The 23340-nt window shown below is 34.4% G+C and overlaps 1 protein-coding gene across 1 annotated transcript; it reads right to left on the bottom strand.

The window, feature by feature from the left end:
- Positions 1–898: 898 nt before the first annotated feature.
- LOC119072298 lies at positions 899–18520 on the bottom strand. The gene is made up of 8 exons (XM_037177477.1): positions 18488–18520; positions 10561–10602; positions 10406–10507; positions 8908–9141; positions 7836–7980; positions 3914–4098; positions 2709–2865; positions 899–1389 (listed from the first exon to the last, which is right to left on the bottom strand). The coding sequence occupies exons 3-8, from the start codon at positions 10421–10423 to the stop codon at positions 914–916; spliced, it is 1215 nt and encodes a 404-aa protein (XP_037033372.1). The 5' UTR covers positions 10424–10507; positions 10561–10602; positions 18488–18520; the 3' UTR covers positions 899–913.
- Between the last annotated feature and the right edge of the window lie 4820 nt (positions 18521–23340).

Genomic DNA, 23340 nt, shown 5'->3' with positions numbered 1-23340 from the left:
ATCAGCATCAAAAGCTCTACCAAAATCAACCGTAAAATCATTAGGTCCGAGGTAGAGCCTCAGTCCTAACCTAGGTCCGAACTCGACTTTTTCCCATCTCGCCACCCCACAAAACACGCCTATCTACTTTTTAGATTTTTAGAAAGTACGATGCCCTGCGGGCATCGTGTAATAGATGCCGGGACAGTCATGAATTAAGGCGCAGCGCTGCGCGCTGCGCTTGCAATAAAAACACACACACATACAATCGTACACGAATACATGCTTGAAAGCTATGAGGCTATTTGACGTTGACAAAACTTCGCGCTATGCACATGCATTCATTCTTCAACACTTTGATGTTTGTAATTACCTTTAAATCAAAAATACAAGAAATCAATGATATTATTTGAATCATCATTGTGTCTATTCGGTGATGACACAAACGCTTTCGAATTCATTTAGATTTCTGAAATTTTTCCGGTTCGTAGAAGAATTTTTATCTTTAAAATAATTTTTTGAATGTATATAGAGAACTTGTAATTATAGTAATTATAGCTATTTTGCTAACTAGTTAGTAAATGGGATGTTTTGCTCAAATAAATGTGAGATACGAGATACAAAGACGATTTACTATCGCGTTAGCAACAAGACTTTATGTACAGGAGGGGGATCCTCATTTTTTAAAGAAAATGGTTGAGGCGGTTAAAAATCCCGTTATCCCAATAAGAATATGTGAGCCTTGGAATATTCCACTAAAACAGTTAGGCAAAACGTTCGTTAAAAAATCAAATAGAATTTCAACCAAATTTTCGTGTAACAGGAAATATACAGGAAATACAGGACAAGACAATTTACAAGAACACAAGACTATTATTATTGAATATTCTTTTATTTTTTAAGTTAAAGGAAACAAATGACTATATCAATGCATTTAAATCTGATATGAGTCTAGCATAGACATAATTTTGGCGCTTGGCTTTTGTTCCAGATCAATTTTATAAAATAGTTCGTTTAAAAATAGCCAAACTCGGGCGCACTGAGGCGGAAATGGTATTTTCATCATAACATAGATTTTGAAAGCATCGTCAACAGCATCAATCAATGATTCGCACTCATAGCGTATGCTTCCAAGTGCAATCACATAACGTGTATTATTCGCTTTTCCCATTACAAAAATGACTGGATGAATTTTGAAGTTCTTTAGTTCGCAAAGCCTGTATTGTAATTTTAAACGCTTATCTAATTCTTCCGAATCGTTGACAACCACCAAGAATGCATCCTTGGACTCTGGGATCGTCGGGGCCCACGTTATTTTATGTTTGTTTTTTTCAGAAGTGGTATGTGCAGGCACGGTATAGCTCAATTGATGCAGCGCCATCACGAAAGTTCTATTCTTCGCGTTCAAATCTGCAAATTAATTAATAACTGTGTACCACGTAATAAGGTATGGCTATCGACTGAACTTATTTTTATACGAATTATTCTACAACATGCCTCAAAAATATTCGGTTGATTTTATATCATTTTTCATTAATTTTTCACCGTTCACAAGCGGACGATTTTGAAAATTTATTTTACTAATAGGTGATGACAATGGTTAGATCCCAGATAAAAATGGGTATATTTGAGTCAGGCCTTCCTGAGATCACCTAAGTGTTTTAGGGTTTTTGTAGTATATCTATCTTGAAAAGGGATTCACAAGAAAAAAAAACGTTGTTTTAAATCGGGTCAGTAGATCGTGAGTCAAGATCCTAGAAGTGGAAGGTTACTTGCTCCTATGTGTGTTTTGCACATTAATCTAACAAATCTCATTCGATTTTTCTAATTTTTGTTTCATTTGAGAGATATAATAATCGCATACCGAATAAAATGTATTGAGGTCGCTACTCGACCCTAAGTGTTTTTTGGGTTCCTAAAATTACATCATAGATTTTGTATTATTTATTGCTGCACTATTCGCAATTTTTAACCGCACTTGGACTAGGTGGGCAATAATTTCAAGGTGGGTAAATTGCATTCAATAAGAAGAAATATTTTTATTTATATCGCCGTGTTTAATTCGGCTTCTACTCGGATATACAATCGACATCTAGTGCGAAAAAATATTTCCATATCTACCTTGGTAGATAAATAACTATCTCGTCAAAAAATGTACTTTTGAAATCAGAAATAAATTAATTAAAAAATAGAGAAAGTAATAATTTAATAGAACAATATTTTGCTTAGAATAACCTCGAGAATAACATTCTGAACTTAAGTTGGCGAAACAACCAAACTAAATTTAGTTTAAAGACTAGGGAGAAAACGCATAAAAAAATATTTTAGTTCCTAACAAGTGTTGAAATAGCGCTGCTTCGTCATGGTTACTAACTCACGCTAAAAACATTTTTTAGTGAATGAGAGTTTTCTAGTATGCGTATTAAAATAACTACTACTCAAAGTACAAAACATGTAAACTGTAGATGCCACTATTGCATAAATCAGCAGCATTTTGCAATAACCATATGTTTAAAGACATTTTTTTAATGGTAGAAACTTGGTTATTACAAAATGGTTTCCATAATGGTTGTATGAATCTCGGTGCAAGGAATTTTGTTAGCCTGTGGCCTCGTGTCATACAGAACGTAGATAGTGGTACGTATGTTCTACCACTACAGAAAAAGATGTAGTACTGTCCGTTTCTCTAATTGGTATTAATTAAAAAAGTCTTAATGTGTAATGTTTACCTGTTCCACACTGGGCAGCCTGAAGAACTTTCTTTTCCTTCGCATCTCGAATTCCCCTTAAGATTTCTTGCTGATTACGAAAGGTAAAATTTTCCCATTTAGTAAGGAGTGACTGTGCGCTGTCACTACCATACTTTAATTCGAAGTCACAATGTATCTATATTTGAAAAAGAGGTTATACAGTCACTAATGATCATCAAACATGTTGCATATTTAGTTTTGAAATATGCTTTATATAAGTTTAAATGCTTATGCACGGTAAAGTGCACTTTACATCACTGCTTGTGACAGGGAAAATGCACTTACCGTCCACAAACACGTAATAGTATGTTACGTCACTGCTTGCAAATGCTTGTTTAGGTACGTGTGATTACTCTACTCGCCTTCGGCTCTTTCCGCAAACCTCACACTTGCCTAAACAAATATTTACAAACAGTGACGTAACATACTATTACGTGTTACGGCATGTTTCATTTTCATTTACATTGCCTAATCACGTAAAGCATTGTACTTACGAGGTTCCAAGTTGTTATTTGACAAGTGGGGAATACACCCCACTTATCAAATACACAACTTGGAACCTCGGAAGTAATATACTATTATCGACATCGGAAAACCGAACTTTAATGTTCAAGTGTATATTTCACAATAAGAGGGTTCCCAATGGCGCAAAAGTATTTCATTTTTTCATTTAAATATATAGAAAAAATAGAGAAATGACAATACGTGATCTTTGCTCATACCAACGCACTTCAAGCAAAAGTGATCATAGTGGTCAGTAGAAAGCACTCTATTTCACATGAAAATATTTGTGCGTTGCTCATACTTATTTCTTTATTCAGAAAACATTTATAGTATGTTGGAATCTAACATTGTTAGATGAAACGTTTCACATTTAATGAACTTTTTAGAGGGACAGATTTTAATTTGGTATTATTTATTCGCTAAGCGGATAAACTTCAGTCTCATTCTATAGTACCATGTGAAAGACAACTACATTATGTTCAAATGGGTGTTGATTATCATAAAAGCAATGTGCTACATCGCTCTTCTAGAATGGGTCAATGCTCAAATCATCATTACTTTTACAATAAGAAATACAGGCAGACTCGCTTTACTCATATTGTGCAATATACACTGGGTGTGTATTCTTAACTTATCGGTGTGTGCATCATCTTATATAACGTATTGAAATAAAAACAAACCAATGCAGGTGCATCAGCTCTACGAAGTGGTAACCAATCGTCAAGTGCTTGGCTAAAATTTTTATAGACTTTTGAATCACGGTATAAAAACGTAGTGGTCCAATGTTCAGAAATCGTTGACTTATTCCAATTCACGCCGAAATTGTCCTCGTTATTGAGGAAATCGATGCTCTTCTTCACTTCATCTAGTAAATTATAAAGTACATTTATTAAAGTTATCAAATAATACATTTAAGATTTCAGACACTTTTCAAAAATATAAAAGACTAGTGTAGTACCCGGCTTTGCTCGGGATTATTTTAAAGACAAAATATTACGTTGCATTTCGTAAAAGGGTGAATTCCCTAGGAATCAACAAAACGCCTTTACGGTTGAGTTGCGCTAAGATATTCCACATCATTAAAAAAAATGGTGCAGGTGGTGGAACTCGCGTCAACTTCGTCGTCAACCAACATCCAGCTGGAAGAGGTGCCAGTGACATGTATCAAATTTCTATCGGTTTTTTATCCGTACTACTTTTATCGGTAGTTTATTATTTTTTTATCGGCAAAATTGAATTTTTCTATCGGTCGAATATAATGTCCTAAATATTTTCATGCGTAGCAGGATTTTGTGTTGCTGTGTTTTGCTTGAAAGTTATGAATATTTGAACAGTAGATAAAATCTTGTTGCTAACACGTTAGTAAATGGGGTTTTGCACGATGTGTTCACATCTAGTGCGCAAAACAAGCACATTTACTAACTAGTTAGCAAAATAGCTATTTCCCCATAAATATTTTCACACGTCAAAATCAAAATTTTCTTTCAAAAATAATTTCACACGTCAAAATACAATTATCACCAAAAAATAATTTCACTCGTCAAAAATAAATTTCCCAAACACGATCCGCTCGTATCGGCAAACTCACATCTAGTGCGCAAAACCAGCCCATTACCTAACTAGTTAGAAAAATAGCTATTTTTTCACGCGACTTCCTAACTTTCTCTCATTAGTCGGTATGCCAAGTTTCAAGTCTGTAAGACTTTCAGTTTGGGCTACTATAGAGAGACAAACAAACCGACAAACAAACATTAAAATTTATATTATAGATAGTTAGTCTATAAAAATGTGGAATACGGTGAGAGAAAAAGGGAATTAGCATAATTCAGACTCATTTTTCTATCGTTAATTGTGAGATTTTCTATGTATTTTGTTCGACACATGTGTATTCACTAATATGGTATCGACACCGGTTACGAGCCTACCGAATCTATTGTTTTGGGGCTCGTAACTGGTACATTGTTTCTTATGATAAGAACAAAGGGAGCTCGTAACTGAAACATTGTTTCTCATGGTAAGATGAGGCTCGTAACCGGCGAGGCGCGTTACCGTTGTCGTTACCCTAGCTTCGTCAAATGGAACAACTGAGAACATTCATGATATTAAATCAGTGAATCACTGGGTAATATTCTACGGATTATCCAGTAGTCGTGAATAAATGTAGAATTTATTAAATGTACTTTTATTCCTTGTCTGAATTGTTTCACGCAATTGTTTTGTAACAAAATAGCACTAAGCCAAAGAAATGCATCTGCGTTGGCACGAATTTATTATTATTATATGAAATCTATTATTATTCAAGAACAGAAGCCTGATGCTTTTACTAGTTATTCAGAGAGCGCGATCATAGTTAAATTCGAACCGTATGCTAGGGATAGGAAAACTAGAAATTAAGGAACATTTGGGTCCGTCCAATATTCACAGTATACAAAAATCCGTCATCTTACATAACTGCGATAGCATAACTCTTTATGTAATATGAATTGTTATGTATTTTTAAACATAAATGATTAGTAGTCCAAGTTTTGGCGTTTAGCTAACTTCAGTCCAATTGTTAATTCGGATTTATGTTTTTAAATGACAAAGTACGTTGACGTTGTGTTGCTTTAAATATTATTGAAGCCTTGAAGAACCACGAAAACAAAGGGCACTGTTAAGACATATTTTGTAAAACACAATTTGAAGAAATAGGTCAACGACGCTGGCGGCCAGATTTTTCTATAACTTTTTCCCAACTTTTTTTATCTGAAAGAAAATTTATCCTTTGATGGTCCAAGCACTCAATTCAAAATTTATAAGTCTCTTTACAGCTTCTCGTCGAATAATAACACATTTAGTTACTGTAGACATATAGTAATATCGACAAAATGATTGCACCGAGCCATATCCATTTATTTCATAGAAATTTTATTCCTTTTCACAAAAGTCTCCTAAACCTTTGTTGTCGGAAATAATAAAAACGTTTTAGCCCCGTACGAAGTACAAAGGGGCCCGGGCCATTTAGGATTACAATGTAGTGTGTAATTGATAGAATTCGAAGCAACGGTAAGGGCAAAGGGTTTTCCTTTGTTCATATATAATATAAATTTTTTCTGTATGTCCGTATGTCCGTCACGTCGATATCTTGAGTAAATTGAATTCGATTTAAAAACAAATCCTGGAAGGCAGTCGTGGCCATTTTCGGGTCGGTCCTTCTGCCACTTTGTGACGAAAACTTTTTTTTTTGGTAAAATTGCGTTTCTAAAATTTTTTGGTTACAGTCAGAGGCAGTGAAATTTCAGTGTTAATTTGCATCAGGGGGTTTTCTGCTGATCCACAAAAAAATCAAAACTGTTTATCCGTCTTTTAACTGTTTTTTCACTACGACACGCGTGCGTGTAGCAGCATCAAATGTATAAACTGTTTTAATTGTATGTGTGTATCAGCTGAAAAACACTTCCTCTGACTGTAAAATTTCTGTTTTTAGAATTTTTATATACAAATGCAGGATGCGTCACCTACAACGATAACAGTTGTTTTGTAAGTATACACCAGACTGTAGAGCCGCCAAATCTCAGCCGCCGAAAAACGGCGGCTAGGCCCAAAACGACCCGCCGCCGGAGATTTTGGTCGGCTAATTGCAACTAGCCGCCGTAAGCCGCCGCCAGAGGTTTAGGTCGGCTAACTCGGCGGCTGGTGTATATTTTGTCCATAAAAGACAAAAAGATGACACAAACCAACAAAATTAAATTCATTTTTTGGGACAATACAGTCACTTGAGAATGTACCCGTACTTTTAATGTCCCTTGCGATGCCTATCTTTAAGATATTTTCTACTTTGACTTTCGTAAATTTTTTAAGAAAAATTGAGAAATTTAAGAAAATTTTCAAGAATTTGTAGAAAATATTGTCGATGGACTGGACATGGTCTTTTGTTTGTGAAATCCCAAATTTTATGAAAATTGCGAAAATTCGATTCGTAAAAGATGTGAAACTTCATGAAAAGCGCAAAAATTCGTTAAAAGCGCGAAAACTTGTGAACAGAGCGAAGATTCGTGAAAAGGATGAAAATTTGTAAAAAAAAATCGCAAAAATCGTGAAAATTACAAAAATTTGTCATCCAGCCCAGTAGCCCAGTAGCCGCCTGAACTTTTTTTAACGACTAAGCCGTACTTAGCCGCCGCCGCCATATCTTTTTTGGACGGCTAGACGCCGCCGGCGTTTATTTTTCGGCTCTCCACTCTGGTATACACAAGGACATGCGTCAATTTTTACTCTTTTAAATGTTTTTGACTGATACAGTTTAAAACAAAAAAATAATGAATCATCAAAGTATTTATTATCCACACTCCTACCAACCGTCACTGGCTACGGGCCTGTTATTTAGCCAGAATAACTATAAAGTGTGATTCGTCCAATCGTGACAAATATTAAATAAATCTCTCTGGTCTAAATCTTATCAGTTCGTTTCAGTGTTTTATGACAAATAGGCTATTATAAGTGCCGCATTTACAATAGCTAAGCGGAGATACGAAAATGCAACTCTGATCTACGTATAAATCGTACAATTATTTATGCAAAAATTTACGACGATGAAGTTTGCATGTATGATGACTTTTTTACCTGTTAATAAAGCGTCCGATTCTTCGGTTTGTGACTCATCGGATGGTAATTGGCTTTCGGTTTTCTTTTTTTCTCGAGAATCCTTATATTTTCGCCACAAGAGACCCGTCGGTTGTTTATTTTTCAATTTTTCATAATAGACTCTCTAGGAGATATAATAGAAAATATAATATTGAATTACTAAGCTGTTGTATTGCTTTGTTCCGACCAATAATATTGAAAACGTATGAAATGTTTAATTGAGTTCCAAACAATGATTTTATTTCTATGAAGAATGTTATTATGAGCAAAACTATATTATTCTAGAGCATTCAAAGTTTTTTTATAAAGCTGATTTTGCGTACATAACATGTACAACCCGATAGAGAAGGACATTTGGTTTACATCTTTGTTAAATATCCCGATTGATTTATATGTAAATGGCCGTAACTTCAACTGAATAATTAATATGGTGCGCATGTGAAAGAATATTTCTGACTTCATTTATTTTCTTAATTTTTCACGATACTTTACTGAATTAAAAATGAATTATGCAAAACTTCGATGCTTTATACATTTTTTTGCTGATATACCTTCACAAGCAAAACCAACAATTTCATTGGACAGCGAAGTAAATTACCACATAGATGATGCATGACAATGCAAAAATGCTTTAAATAACGTTCGGCATCTAAATAATATTTTTTTTGGAAATTGAATACGCCATTCGAAAACAAGTGTAGAGTTACACACTGAGCATTTGAACTGTTCCTATTACATTAACTTAGTATATTCAGTGTAAAGGTTCAAAAAATCGACGAAGCGGTATTGAATTAACCCTGAGAATGTAATAAAAACAGTTCAAATGCTCGCTATGTAAGTCTATACCTTTTCCAATCACGATACACCGAAAATCCTCAGAATCGATCATTATAGTTTGATTTGATTTCAGGAGAAAATTTAAGTAAAATTCTTTAAAAAATATCACAAGAGCAAATAAATACTTGAAATGTATCAAATCAGACGCTTAAAATAACAAATATAATGATTGGACTGCGATTTATAAAAGTTTGTGTTCGGTTAAATCAATTACCTTCTTTTCTGTTGAAAAAATTGTGCAAATTTGATCTGCAATTTCGTTAAGTATTCCACGAGGGATCTGCCGTTTTTCCTTCAAGATTAAGTCAACCAAATTTTCTCGCAGTGGGTCAATCAAGCAATTATTTGTTTCGTAAAAAGCATGTATATTAGCAGCTACTTCTCCTCCGCTTTCTAACATATACTTAACGTCGTTGAGACGTCTTGTGTTTTGAGATTGTTTATCCAGCTAATATTAAAAAATAAAAAAAGGCCTTAGTCTACGGGAAAAACTGTACAGTTTAACTTAGATGATATCTAATAGAATTTTTCGTATAATACGAATCGTATTCCGTACATGTGTCCGCACGATTTATCGTATCCATTCATGTATCTCCCGGTGGTTATATCGAAGAGATCGATCGCGAAATTTTGGGACAAGACAATGAGTTGACTATAACATCAACTGTGGATTTTCGAACATTTGTAGCGGACGTCCCGATGAAACATCGAACCTGTCCGCTGAATTTATCGATAACCGCAGCTGGACACAATTTAACGCGCTTGGTTAATTGATTGACATCATGGTTAATTTTATTATCCGATCAGCCATCGAATGTCCAGATTGGTCGATGAACGTTTAGTTCGAATTGGTATCAAGACGAATTTGATTATTTTCCTTTTTTAAGCGAAAAAAGCTATTTATGCAATCAAGGCTTTCTAGGAATTGTGTACAGTTGTCGGGCTTACGGAAGCATTTAGCACCGAGTTGTATATAACATTTACTCATTTTAAAGGCGTCAAAAGCTCTAATTTTCATTAAAAAGAAAAATGAGAATGAGTTGGTAACCTCATTTTTAATGGGATGCTTTAGATTAGACGTCATAAATGTCTCAAAATCTCACAAATGTTAACATCTTTTAGGGAGAAAAGTTTAGCGAGGTCCGACCAATGGTCTTTAAGATATGGTCGTTTAAAAACTGTGAGGGCGTCCCTTAGTCATGTCAATAAATAAATAAAAAGTTTCAGATTCTTCTCTTACTTTCCATTTTCTGTGAAACTTTCGAAATTCTGCCAATTCACCAAGTTTACGATAATCGTTTTTCATGAGGATATGATAGTCAGCTTCTTCTAATAATTCCAGTCTCTTGAAGTTGACGCCGCAACCTTCAAATTAGTTTTGATAAGGAACTATCATTGAAAGATTTTTAAACCGAATCATACTAATTAAATTATCCAAAAAAGAGCGAAGACCCCATTCTATGAGTAGAATCTTCAGATCGTCCTCTTCCTCCTGAAGGTCTTCTAAAACTAGAGTGAAATTAGCTCCGGATATCATAAGATTTTGAGTAGTGAAGCAATAATAATAATTCTGTTCAACAAAAAGATCAGTCAATTACAAAGAGCAATTGAGCAATCTTTAAATCGCCGTTCAAATGTAAAAATGTTCATGATGGTCACTCTCAGCTGTTTTTATGAATTTAAACAATACCGAACGAAACAAATTGGCTTACCGGCAGTTTGAATTTCATCCTCTACTTCACATGAGCCGATGATATCCTTCAATGCGACTGGGCGATTATCAATTTCAACGTCACTGTCGGCCGAGTCATAAACTGTGAGATTAAAAACAAAATCATTCAGGTTCTGAACTCGACCTGCGACCTACCTATAAAATCATCGATGTCCGATACATCCATTGGACATTCACCTAAGATAATTGGAAATTTTGATATTTTAATTTTTTTTTTTTTCATTTTATAAAGTAGATTTCTAATTAATTGTGAATAATTTTGCATGTTAAGACTAAGACAGATTTGCTCTTACTCAGTTTTATACGCTTAGCAGATTCCATCTTTTCGTGAATGACTTGATCCGTGCAGTTTGGTCTGATATAGTTTACTGATTGTGGTGAATGAGGATATGAATTAAATTGGGTATGGCTTACTTAATATTTTGTCTCAAGTTAAAGAGTTTTAAATTATGTGACAGGTGACAGAATATAAGTATAACTAGAGGTGTGCGCCAACCCGATTTTCGTCGACGGCGACTTCCTGAGTATTTTTGAGTCAGCGGCGACCTCGACTGAGGCTAGCCAAAAAAAGAAATTTTAAATGAAAATTAAGAGGTTGTTTCCCAGTATAGCCTAAAAATGTTTGCACTTAAAAATAGCTGAAAGGATTATAGTTAAAAAACTAAAAATATTTCTTCAACATTGCCATAATACTACAATGAATAACCTTACAAATAGTATACTTTGAAGTCACTTTTTGTGTGGGATTTAAATAAAATTTCGAAATTAAAATTGATTAAATTTCATTTTCAAAAAAGTTCATTTTCATTGACCTCAACTTCAAAAATTAGTACTGGCGGTAGGGAATGTAATCAGTAAATTAAAAACCGGGAAAAACCGGGTAACCGGTTTACCATTTCCCAGGATTTTTTTTTGTCATTTACCGGTTAACCGACCTTCAAAAATTGAATGATTTTTTCATTTTTCCTTTGCAATAATACCTTCAATGGAATTATTCTTCTAGTTGAATTTAAGTATTACATCTGATTTGAACTCGTTGTGAACATTTTCACCTTAAATTTTATATATTATGATAAACAACTTAGGGTGTTTAGCCTAAGTTTAGAAAATCTAAACAATTTGAAGTTTAGAAGATCGTGTAACTACATTTTAAGGAAACCAAATGAAACGACGTCCGTCAAAAATTCAAGAAAACAGTACAATACGTAGCTTACCTTTCATTTATTTATTTTTTCAGGATGATAAAAAAAAGCAATTTTTACACCGTTCAACAGAAATTTTAAAACTAGCTCACGCTATGAGGAATTTTTTTATCATCCTGAAAAATGCAAAAAAAAAGGTAAACGTATTTCTGCTGAGCACAATAAGCAACTTAGTTGTTTATACATTGATATCTCGACGGGTAGGATAAAAGCATTTGCCATCGGTGCGAGTTACAAACTTCCAACTAATAAAAAAAACAAATATCTAAACGAGTATAGAAAGTACTCTTCATTTCCCGGAACCCGGGTAAGTTTTTCTCATTTACCGTTTTTCCCGTTTCCAGGTTTTTCAACGGTAAATGCATTGACTAACTGGCGGGGTCATTTGCCATGGATAGTTTACATTTTTTACGTTATAAGGATAAATCCACTAAATCCAAAGTTAGAAAATTAAGTAAAATTAACGAAATTTGTTTTTTTTTTAACGAAAATAAGTAATCTGATTAACCGAATATTTGAGTAATATCACAAATTTTTCGGCTGAGGACACCTTTTGTCGACCACGACTAGCCGGCTGAAAATCGGCGGCGCACACTTCTAAGTACCATAGTATAACTCCACAGTACGGAAATTACGAAAAAAGAGATTCTTACGATCATGTTTCAAATTGTTAACAATTACACAACAGTGGTATAATAAACTAGAGCTAATTTCCTCCTGATTTCTGTTGAAGTCTGAACTTTCCTCTAACTATAAGTAATTTATATTAGAATCGATATCCATTCGATCGCCTAATTTTCAAATGAATTTTCTTTTGACTTTTTGAGGTTAAATTTTCGACATTCGTGTGAATATCTCTCTCTGTATTCAAACTAACATTAAAAATTGGACGTTAATCTGTACGGAAAGTCGAGAAAATTTTCATTTTTGATTGGGTGCTGCAATGAAATTATCGATTTTCTATCAATCGCCAAATTTTCAAATGAATTTTCTTTTGACTTTTTGGGGTAAAATTTTCGACATTCGTGTGAATATATCTCTATGTATTCAAGCTAACATTAAAAATTGGACGTTAATTTGTACGAAAAGTCGAAAAAGTTTTCATTTTTGATTGGGTGCTGCAATGAAATTATCGATTTTCTATCGATCGCCTAATTTTCAAATGAATTTTCTTTTGACTTTTTGAGGTTAAATTTTCGACATTCGTGTGAATATCTCTCTCTGTATTCAAACTAACATTAAAAATTGGACGTTAATCTGTACGGAAAGTCGAGAAAATTTTCATTTTTGATTGGGTGCTGCAATGAAATTATCGATTTTCTATCAATCGTCTAATTTTCAAATGAATTTTCTTTTGACTTTTTAGGGTCAAATTTTCGACATTCGTGTGAATATATCTCTCTGTATTCAAGCTAACATTAAAAATTGGACGTTAATTTGTACGAAAAGTCGAAAAAGTTTTCATTTTTGATTGGGTGCTGCAATGAAATTATCGATTTTCTCTCGTTCGCCTCATTTTCAAATGATTTTTTTTTAGACTTTCTGGGTCAAATTTTCGACATTCGTGTGAATATATCTCTATGTATTCAAGCTAACATTAAAAATGGAACGTTAATTTGTACGGAAAGTCGAAAAAGTTTTCATTTTTGATTGGGTGCTGCAATGAAATTATCGATTTTCTCTCGTTCGCCTTCATTTTCAAATGATTTTTTTTTAGACTTTCTGGGTCAAATTTTCTCTGAACTCAACATTACGATCGAGGTATGTCTAGTCAGTAAATTTTTCACTCATTTTCATACATTTTTGTCGATATGACGATGGGGGGGGGTCTAAATGACGTCAGTTATATTGTGTGAATGCATAAGGTTAAATTAGTGTGACTTTTTCAGTCTATGCACGGTCTTCAACTCGGAAATACACTGAATTTAAGGAGAGTGAAAAAATAATTGTTTGCTGTATTTGCCTTTGTCGCCATTATATTTAAAATGTTGCGTTGCTTTGTATGCAAAGAACAAATCAGTGATGCTAATACTTTATTTGATCATTTGAAGAAATTGCATAAACTCAAAACCGGAAGCAAATTTCAATGTACTGTTGGACGATGCCGATCCGTCTTTGAAAATTTCTACTCCTTTAAAAGACATGTTGTTAACTGTGTTGCAAAAGGTCTAGTTGACCAAAGTGATTCAGAATCTAATGAAGGCGAGGATGAAGATACGTATATATATTCTGTCGATAGAGACGTACTAAATTTTCAAAAAGATATGAGTACATCCTCTTTGGAATTTGCATGTTGTCTCTGTGCAAACATGAAGACTCCTCGATGCGAAATATACAAAATAATCGAGTTGGTTAAGAAAAAACTTGTAAACAGGATAATATCAGGTATGTATTGTAAATTCCTTTCATTTGACGTATAATTTACAAGTAGTGTATTTAAATGTCCTGAGATATCTTCGAAATAACTTAAAGCGCGACCTTGCAGGAGAAACAAATAATAGAGATACACCCAAAAATCTAACCTTACCGAGTAATTTTTGATCAAACGGTGACAGGCTCAACCGATTGCATAAATATTCTTTTAATCGATTCGTACCGTCAAGAAATGCGCTTTACAACGATGATCCACTTTTTCGATCTTATCTCTGTTTTTAATTGACCGATTTTTAACAATTACTATCTTTGTCATTCGATTTCGATTTCCTTTTAGGAAAAGAAAAGCTTGGTGTAGTTAGTACAAATAACTCGAGCTGAAGCTCACGATTGCTTCAATCGAATTGCATAAGACCTTATTCATCTCATCCGGTCTATTAACTGCTTTAACTTACCACCCACTGGACCATTTTGCATTTTTTGTTTTATTCGTACGGTCGATACTCAATACTTATCATTTGATGTGTCTCTGTCCACTATCCAGTGGGCACTTCTGGCTATAGGCTCGAAAAACCCAATCGACTGTTCCTCGTTTTTAACTGTTTTTCCTCAGGATGATGAAATGGAAACACATTTCTTCGGCAGGTTTGTTGCCAGGTCGAGTATCAGTAGAGATCAATGAGCGAAATCGGTACTCAAAGAAGAATTAACTTTCTACACAAAGCTGCGTACAGAGGGGGAAGGGGATCTGAAAACAGTTATTTGAATGGTCCCAAAGCGAGTATAGCAACAGTTATTTGAATGGTCCCAAAGCGAGTATAGCTCAACCAAGTTCTGTTCATTTCAAATCCTAATAGACAATAAAAATGGTAAAACACAATATTTTCTTGTGGTTACTTCGAACTCATTTTTACATATTAATATTCATCCATGATAACCATAGCCATAACCATTATCATTCGTATGATGTAAAGTTCAAACTTCAATATTAGAGGTATCGTTAAGAGGCTGCATATTATGAAGCCCATTTTTCAATATTAATCTTTCAAGCCTGTTAGCGGGACTAACGAACGTCATTTTCAGTACAAACTGAAGACCTAAGTCTCTTCATGTTCGAATACATTTGGAAGCATTTTTGGATGCGATTTGTTCTTACAAATGTTTGACGTCACTAGCCTATAAGGCATTTTTTGACCGAGAGCTGGTGGAATCGAAGTACTTTTAATTTCGAAGCGTTATTGCTTGACACCTTTATATTCGTTTTTCGTGTTAAGAGTTGCGGTATGGTGATCCAGGTTGGTCGTATTTCATATAAAATCGCTGAACCAACAGTTGATTGCATTAGAAACGTCCCAACGCAACTTAAGGTTCGTAAGAACCGATAATTGTGCTAGTATTTTCTTTGCATGTTAATTTTCACGAGCAACTCACGGTCAGGTTTTCGCTACGGTAACTCTCGGTCTCTCCTTACTATAAAAATTTTATGAATCTAAACCTAAACTTAATTTTTTTTAAATGAAGCAAATTATTTTTCTATTTCTAAACTAATTTTTAGCGAATTCAACTAGCGAAGAACATTTAGCTACCTACATTTTAGCGACCGCTAGTCGCTTCTAGCAAGCTTTTTCAAGTTTTCGCTAGGGACTAGCGGCGACAGTGCAACCTTAAATCTGTACAGTCATATAGATGAAGCGAATACCGACGTTGCCATCATGACGCGGAATCCTTCACCCACAGCGATATCAGTTATTCCCTTGACTCGTATCGGCCACACATCGTGTGCGCGAAACTACATTTACTAACGTGTTAGCAAAAAGATTTTTTCTATTGCTAGTAAAAATATTCATAAGTGTCAAGCAAAACCACATAAACCAAGCACAGAATCCTTCTACACATAACCTTATGTTGTATTACATGGATTTGCGCACGACAATTGTGAATATTTTTAAGTCGCAGTAGATAAAGGTATGTAAATGAGATCAAAAAGTAAGTTTGTTAACACAACAACTTGAGTAAATCTCATCTAATTTTCAAAAACTTTTTTATTTGATGAAGGATTGAAATTTTGAGGTCAGATTCGAAAATAGTTGGTATCCGTTCAACGATCTCGGAATAGTTCTAAAAAGTAGCCTTTTTTGATCTTCCTCAACACTATAACTGGATTGATTCTCAACCTATTTGAAAAAATATGTTTGTTTATGAATGGAATTAATGAGGTTAAGTTCCAATATAAATCTTTCTAGAGAAAAAAATTGGTTGAAATTTATCAGATTTGTTTGCGTTTTCAGGGACCTAGACTTTAAATTCGTCACATTTACCACATTTTGTTGTTTAGTTCTTTATTCTATGCCTCTAGAACGTACACACATGGAATTTTGAAAACACACACATTTTCTGTTTCTACGTTTTACTTGAGTTTCTCATTTCTCACACATAAAAACACATGCGAAATTCACAAAAAACCAGTAAACCAAGCAACATAAAATGTGTCTGTTTTCAAAATTCCGCTAGTGTAATTACACTTAAAATTTAAAGATGTGAAAAATATGAATCAAATGTGTTTCAAATTTGTTTTACATATGTCAAAAAGTTTTGAGTCATATGACCTTCAAAGAGTACATTTGCCACTGGCACCGGGGAGTTGCGGAAATCGTTAATAATTTCTATCGAGTTTATTCATATTATCCATTTACTGAACAGAACATTCTTCGGAAGTTCGATTTTCACTTTTTTTAAATGTGGAATTGTACCTATCGTTAATGACGAGCCACTATACAAATTATTAATGATTCCCGCAACTCCCGGACATTTGACCAAATGAATCTCACATTAGTTTATGTTACACCTAAATGTGCCCAGATGTGCGTTGAAACGACATAGTCAAGTTGTTTACTTATGTACATTTGCCAGTCACATATCGCAATTGACGAAAAAACATGATATTGCCCACTTTCGTGAGTCATATTTCCTTACAAAAACAACTTTTCTATGTGGTTTCAATGCACATCTAGGTGTAACAAACAAATTTGAGATTCGTTATACCAATGTGCGGTAGAAACGGCTTTTTTAACATCTCCGCTACAATCAGTTTCTAGAGTCATTAAAACGGGGATTGACCGAAGAAATGTGGCAAATGTGATGAAATTCGAGTCTAGGGCTCAACTCTAAACAAAAACTGAAATAGACAAATGTAAAACCAGACCTGTTTCAGAAAATGAAGCTTTGAAGTATTGACAGGAGTATCGATTTATAGTATATCGGTTTCGCCCAAAACCACTCACAGTAGAGGTGTGACGCAAGTCCTGTTGTCCACTTACAAAATAACTGATATCGGTGTAAGTGACGCTTACAGATTCGACACGCAAAAATATATGCGTCACAAATGGCAGCTGATGAGGGAAGTACGCAAAAGTTTTATCAACAAAAATCTTACCAGAAAAATTTTGGGAAGAAAATTTTAACAAAAAAAAAATTGCGTCAAAAAGTGGCATTTCTACAAAGCATTGAAATTCAATATCTCGGCCAAATCTTAACCGTATGAGGCGTGTGATAGCTCGTTCAACTCGCATGGGCGCCCAGATTACGAAAAAAATACTTTGGAGGTAGTAGGAGCATAGGTGAAAAGTCAAAAATTTCGTGTATGTTCCTCAGTCCTGCGGAAAACATTTTTGTCAAATTTTTCAGTGTGAACGGACTTGCGTGCGGCACTTCACTAACGTAGGGCCATGATTCACAGAACGTTTCGAAGAACTAAACAGAATGAAACTATTGATAGATTGAGTCTGTCCTTGTAGTTCTTTTTTTAATTATGTTTTTGTGCTCAGCAAAATTACATTTGATTGAAATTAATCAATAATTCATTACCATTACTTAGCTTAGCTTAGAATTTTTAAAGTTTCTAAGCTAATTTTTCGGGTGTTCAAAAATATTTGAGAAATGCAGGTACCGGTACCATACATGTCTGATTTGTGTGGCTTTTTTTCTAATTTTTTTTTGATTAGTTCTGTAGATTTTAAATAGATTTTATAGATAAACGAATCTTCATAATATTTATATTTGTTATACTCAAAGGTATTCAAGATTTTTTCGTTGCACGTACTCGTACGGAAGCCGAAGTAAACCAATTTGTAACAGCTATAGAATCATCATTTGATGATATCCATAGTGAATGTAAATTGGAGCGGGCTTTATCTGAGTTGAAATTCATGGCTCCAGTTGAAAAGTGTGAAATTTTTGAATCATTTGATAACATACAAAAGAATTCGAAAAAGAATCCAAAAAAGAAGAAAGTAACAAGTGGAGCAGCCCTTGTAGTAGATGGTCCGAAACGAACACGTGAATTGGTAGACAGCGATGAAAACGATGAGACTGAAGACTATGTTATAGAAGAGACAGACAAGGAAACAATATTTAAAGGTTTGAATAATAACAAATTGAACAAATTTCAAAACAATTTTAAGGTTTAAAAACCATTTACATTTACAAACCTTGAACTTCTACGCTGTGATTTTACATTAACTAAATTAACGGACACGTAATTCACGTAATCTTGCACATAAAAATATTAATAAAAATACAAATACAATTATAAACTTTAACTCTCCGAACGTTTTCAAAACCGATGGTTTCATCCTCAGGGAGGTCGTTATACTAATTCGCTAATAACTAATATTTCAATCGGTGTGATGATTGTCGTCGTAAGTATGAGTATGTTCATTGTATCTTTCTATCAGATATTCGCCAACAATTAAAACTGGTTCAAAATCAACAAATTACACTGTATAATTCACTTGAAATTTCGAATGGTTGTATGTACATAAGTTTGTCTTGTTTGTGCATGTGAAACGATTCATGGGCGTCCAAGCTATTTTCGCGGTTCACACCTTTTATCAATTTAAACTTTTCTTTGTCCAATTCATGCCGTGCATTATCAAGAAAACGTTTTGCTATCGCGGATTTTTCATGTGTCTTAAATGTTCTTACTTCGATGGTTCGTTTAGATTGATCGATCAGTGTTCGTTAATTTAGGTAATGTTTGAATAATGAAACTGGGCTGAATATTTTTCATCATGCATCATCACTTTTCATTGACTAAAAATCAACTAAAACACAGTTTCCGATAAATAAAAATATTTGTGAGCCCACACCAGTCACACATTTGTATGGTTGTAAATGTTGGGTGTCGAATAGCATCAGCTGTGTTACATGCACGGTGTTGTGTGGCTAATCGTATCCGGTGTCGAATAGCTATGCAACACAAAGTATGCTATTCGACACCGTGTCCAATTGCTTCGGCCTAATTTATATGACAAGTCGACATGGCACTTTCCGTTTCTCATATCACCGTGGTTTGATACCTATTAGTATTTTATTGGTACTGTGTAGTAAAACGAACATTAATACTGAGCGATCCGAGGTTTTAGTGTGAGAGTTAACCGCAGTACCAATACCAGATATTTTATTGTGTAGGCGCAACGACGCTAAAGTTTTGGCTCCGTGAAGTGAAGCTAACTTTGTGTATTTGATAAGTGGGGTGTTACAGCCCGACCCGGAGCGGAGAGCTCTATTACCCAATTGTCAAATAACAACTTGGAACCTCGTAAGTACAATGCTTTACGTGATTAGGCAATGTAAATGAAAATCAAACATGCCGTAACACGTAAATATCTAAAATCATGTCAAAATCTATTTTCTTGATCTTAAAATACGAAGTATTAAGATGCAGTTCAACCTTTGTACACATTTTTTTTAAAAGTCCATGTACGTTGGTTCATATTGTAACTTTTCTTAAACTTTTCAAAACTAACAGGTGAACTAACCCTTATGCCGATTGAATTTCAAATAAAGAAATTTTTTGAGTTGCCGAACGTGTACGAACAAATTAGAATGAACACCATCAAAATTCAACAAGGAACGGATTTAGATCATTTTATCAAGGGGAAGTTGTGGAAAGAAAAAATAAAGAATTATAAACCCGATGCAGTAGTTATACCGTTCCATTTTTATGGCGATGGAGTTCAGGTTAACAATGCACTTGGTCCTCATGCGAAGATGGGAGAGCATCAAATGTATTATTTTTCTTTTCCAACTGCCCCATACAAGTTCCAATCAAGGCTGGAAAATATGTTTATCGCCCAATCTTATCCAGGTATATTTAATAAATTCAGGTAGTTTTTAGACTCACTGGACCCCCGGGAAATGAGTGATTATCATTACTTCGTTACCATGAACGTTAAAACTCATTTTCCCGGAGCTTAGTGAGTAATAGTAGATTACAGCAGAGACTATGTAAAGTTTGCAGGCTCGAGCGAATCGAGGCCTCTTTCTTTAGTTCAACATTTCCGTTATTGTTGTATTTATACTATTGCGTGTGTAGACTGCAGAGTTACATCCATTATAGAATTAATAAAAATTATAATACTGTTTTATTATAACCTTACAGCATCATATCATAACATATTTACCAGCGAACAATTGTTCAATAATATATTTGATAAATTCACAAAATTGGCTGAGGATGGCATCGACTTAAATATTAATGGGGAAGAAGTCAAAGTTTACTTTGTCTGTGGACTTTTCATTGGTAATTAAAATAATAAGTAGAAATACACTTAGCCCAAGCTTAGCTCTAACCAAATTTGTGGCGCAATTTACTTCAGCTGTCTTTCAGCTTGTCCACTCACCACAACCTCACTGTCGTCTACGTGTTTTTACGGCTATATCACTACCACGCGCTCGTAAACATCATGTTCATGTTCCAAACGTCAGACGTCGAATGAATTGAACTAGCGATTCGCACGCAGTTAACGTAAATCGGTTGAGATTAAGGACAACTTGACAAAAACGTAAGTGGGGTTAGGTTGACGAGTACCGTATAAAATCAATATAGTGTTTGATTAATCAAAATAAATAAATAATTATTTATTAAACTCATTAAACATAAAGACTTATAAAGCAGTGAGGTTGGGTTGTATTATTGGATCTGCTGAAAAACATCTGAAGCAAATTGTGTCACAAAGGCTGGGGTTAACTGTAAAAACAGTTCTTACTGAGATTTTCTGTCTTACATTCAAAAGTGACTCACTGGATTTAAATTGTTCTAAAATGTTAAATCAAATAAACATTCAATTGAATTTTTCAAGTTAATTGATGTGACCCTGAATGGCGAAAAATCTAAGTAGGGAATCGTGATTACCCAATATTCGGCTCGATTTTACCGTTAATATCTCTACTATTTTTGGCGTTTGAAAATTATCAATTGCAGGTGACAATAAAGAACAAAATCAAAGACTATCCTATGTGGGCGGATTTTATGGAAGTCACTGTTGTCGCTTCTGTCAGAGTAACTATGAACAAATTCGTACGCACACTAACGCTTCTGAAGCAGTCAGGCGGAACAGAAAAAATTATGATGAAGATGTCATCATTGATAATGTTACTGCCACAGGAATTCATGAAGATTCGCCATTTAATAAAATTCCCTATTTTCACGTGACGGACAGTTCTTCGGCCGACCTTGCTCACGACCTCACGGAAGGCACACTTCATCCGAGTTTGTCAAGGTCGATTCACAGACTTATGGACAAAAAATTTTTTGATCTGAAGTACTTGAATGACCAGATGGCACACATGGATTTCGGAGAAGTGGAAAAGGGAAACGTGCCGGTTGCCATAACAATGGAAAGAATAAAAATGTTCAAATTCAAAATGACATGTTCAGAGATGTTTTTCTTTGCGCACCATTTGACGCTGATGATCGGTGACCGAGTTCCTCATGACGACCCAGTATGGCACCACATCCTAACAACGATTAAGTTCTTTTGATTTGTGCTATTTACCGAAATACGGTGAAACCGATCTAAATGCATTAAGAGCTGAAAACGAGAAATTTAACAAAGGGATGATGGATCTTTTCAAAATAACACTGCAGCCTAAGGCACACAATGGAACGCATTATCCGGAGCTGACAGAGGAATTCGGACCTCTACGATACGTACAAAACGATTAGGTAATGACATATATCACGAGCGAGAAGAAAACGCACAATAAGTATATTTGCATTTTTTCCATTTAAAATTCAGAGTAGATACGTATTTTGTCTACATTGTACTCTTAAACTTGCAATAGTGCTCGTGAGTCTCTTTTAAAAAATTTTCTTTCAGAGCTCAGTCTATTTCAATCTCAGTTTTCTTGGATCTTTTTAGTTGTACCCTTTCGGGTTACACTAATTCCATGGTATTTTGTTTTTTAAAGATATTTCATGGGGCTATCCGTATCCTCGTTAGATTTTAAACACACATTTTTGGTATGATCAGGCTCAGGTACTAGGAAATTAATCGTTTACCAACGTTTGTAACACGTTAAGTTTGACTCCCTTTGACGTGTCCATATTTCATCATAGATGCATCAAACCACATAAGACCATATTTGGCCCAAAAGCACATAAAATTACCTTTCAAATGACACCCACACGACCACGTACGTACCTCGAGAAATTTCAGTAAGAACAGTGTAAGTCTTTCGGTTGAAACTTTAACTGCACATATTTCAGTGTGGATTAATTCTAAAACCAATAAGTAATTATTCGATTAAATAGTACGTGTCATTACTTTTCTAATGACACCCCACACAACCCTGTGCGGCTCGTGTAACTGGAGAAATTTTTGTAAGAAAAGTGCAAGTTCTCGTAGAGCCCTTGAGAAATGAATCATTTCCCTAGGGTACTACAGCCAGTAATATTACTTAACAATGAGACAAATGTTGGAAAAAAACCACACAAGAAGTGCCATTTCCATCAGTTGTCCCAAGTAAGATATTTTACTCAAAAACTTGAAGTAACGTTTTGTATTGGTGCTGTGAAGTTTACTCACGTTTTTGAGTAAAAAAAACTATTTCTCTTACTGGAGTATTTTTGAGTTTTTTTTATATACAACACAATTTTAATTTCAATGTAATTATCGTAGGTACGAAGGGAAGCATAAAGAAATGAAAAGCTATGCGAAAAATACAAACAGCCGAAAGAACCTTTCTTATTCATTGGCATTAAAAGCGCAGTTTCAATTCGCATCTCGTTTGCTTCGACGTGAGGGATTAGAAGACCGAATTGTGACAACTAAGTTCACAAATAATTTGTTAAGGGATAAGGTGAATTTAGTTTAATTTTTTATTTCATTGTTTTCTAAGTATCTAAAATTAGAAAAATTGTAGCTCACAGAATAGTTATTTACTGATCAAAGGGTATGCAATGATGCTTTATCACTTCGTTTTTAAAATGACGTTCAAAATTGTTGGTGATTTCAAAAGTCCTAACAAAACATATTATATATCCAATAGGTATATT

This window comes from Bradysia coprophila, assembly GCF_014529535.1.
Source record: "Bradysia coprophila strain Holo2 chromosome IV unlocalized genomic scaffold, BU_Bcop_v1 contig_81, whole genome shotgun sequence".
Classification (NCBI taxonomy): Eukaryota; Metazoa; Arthropoda; class Insecta; order Diptera; family Sciaridae; genus Bradysia; species Bradysia coprophila.
Note: the sequence above shows the minus strand (reverse complement) of the source record. Positions and strands in the feature narration are given on the sequence as shown.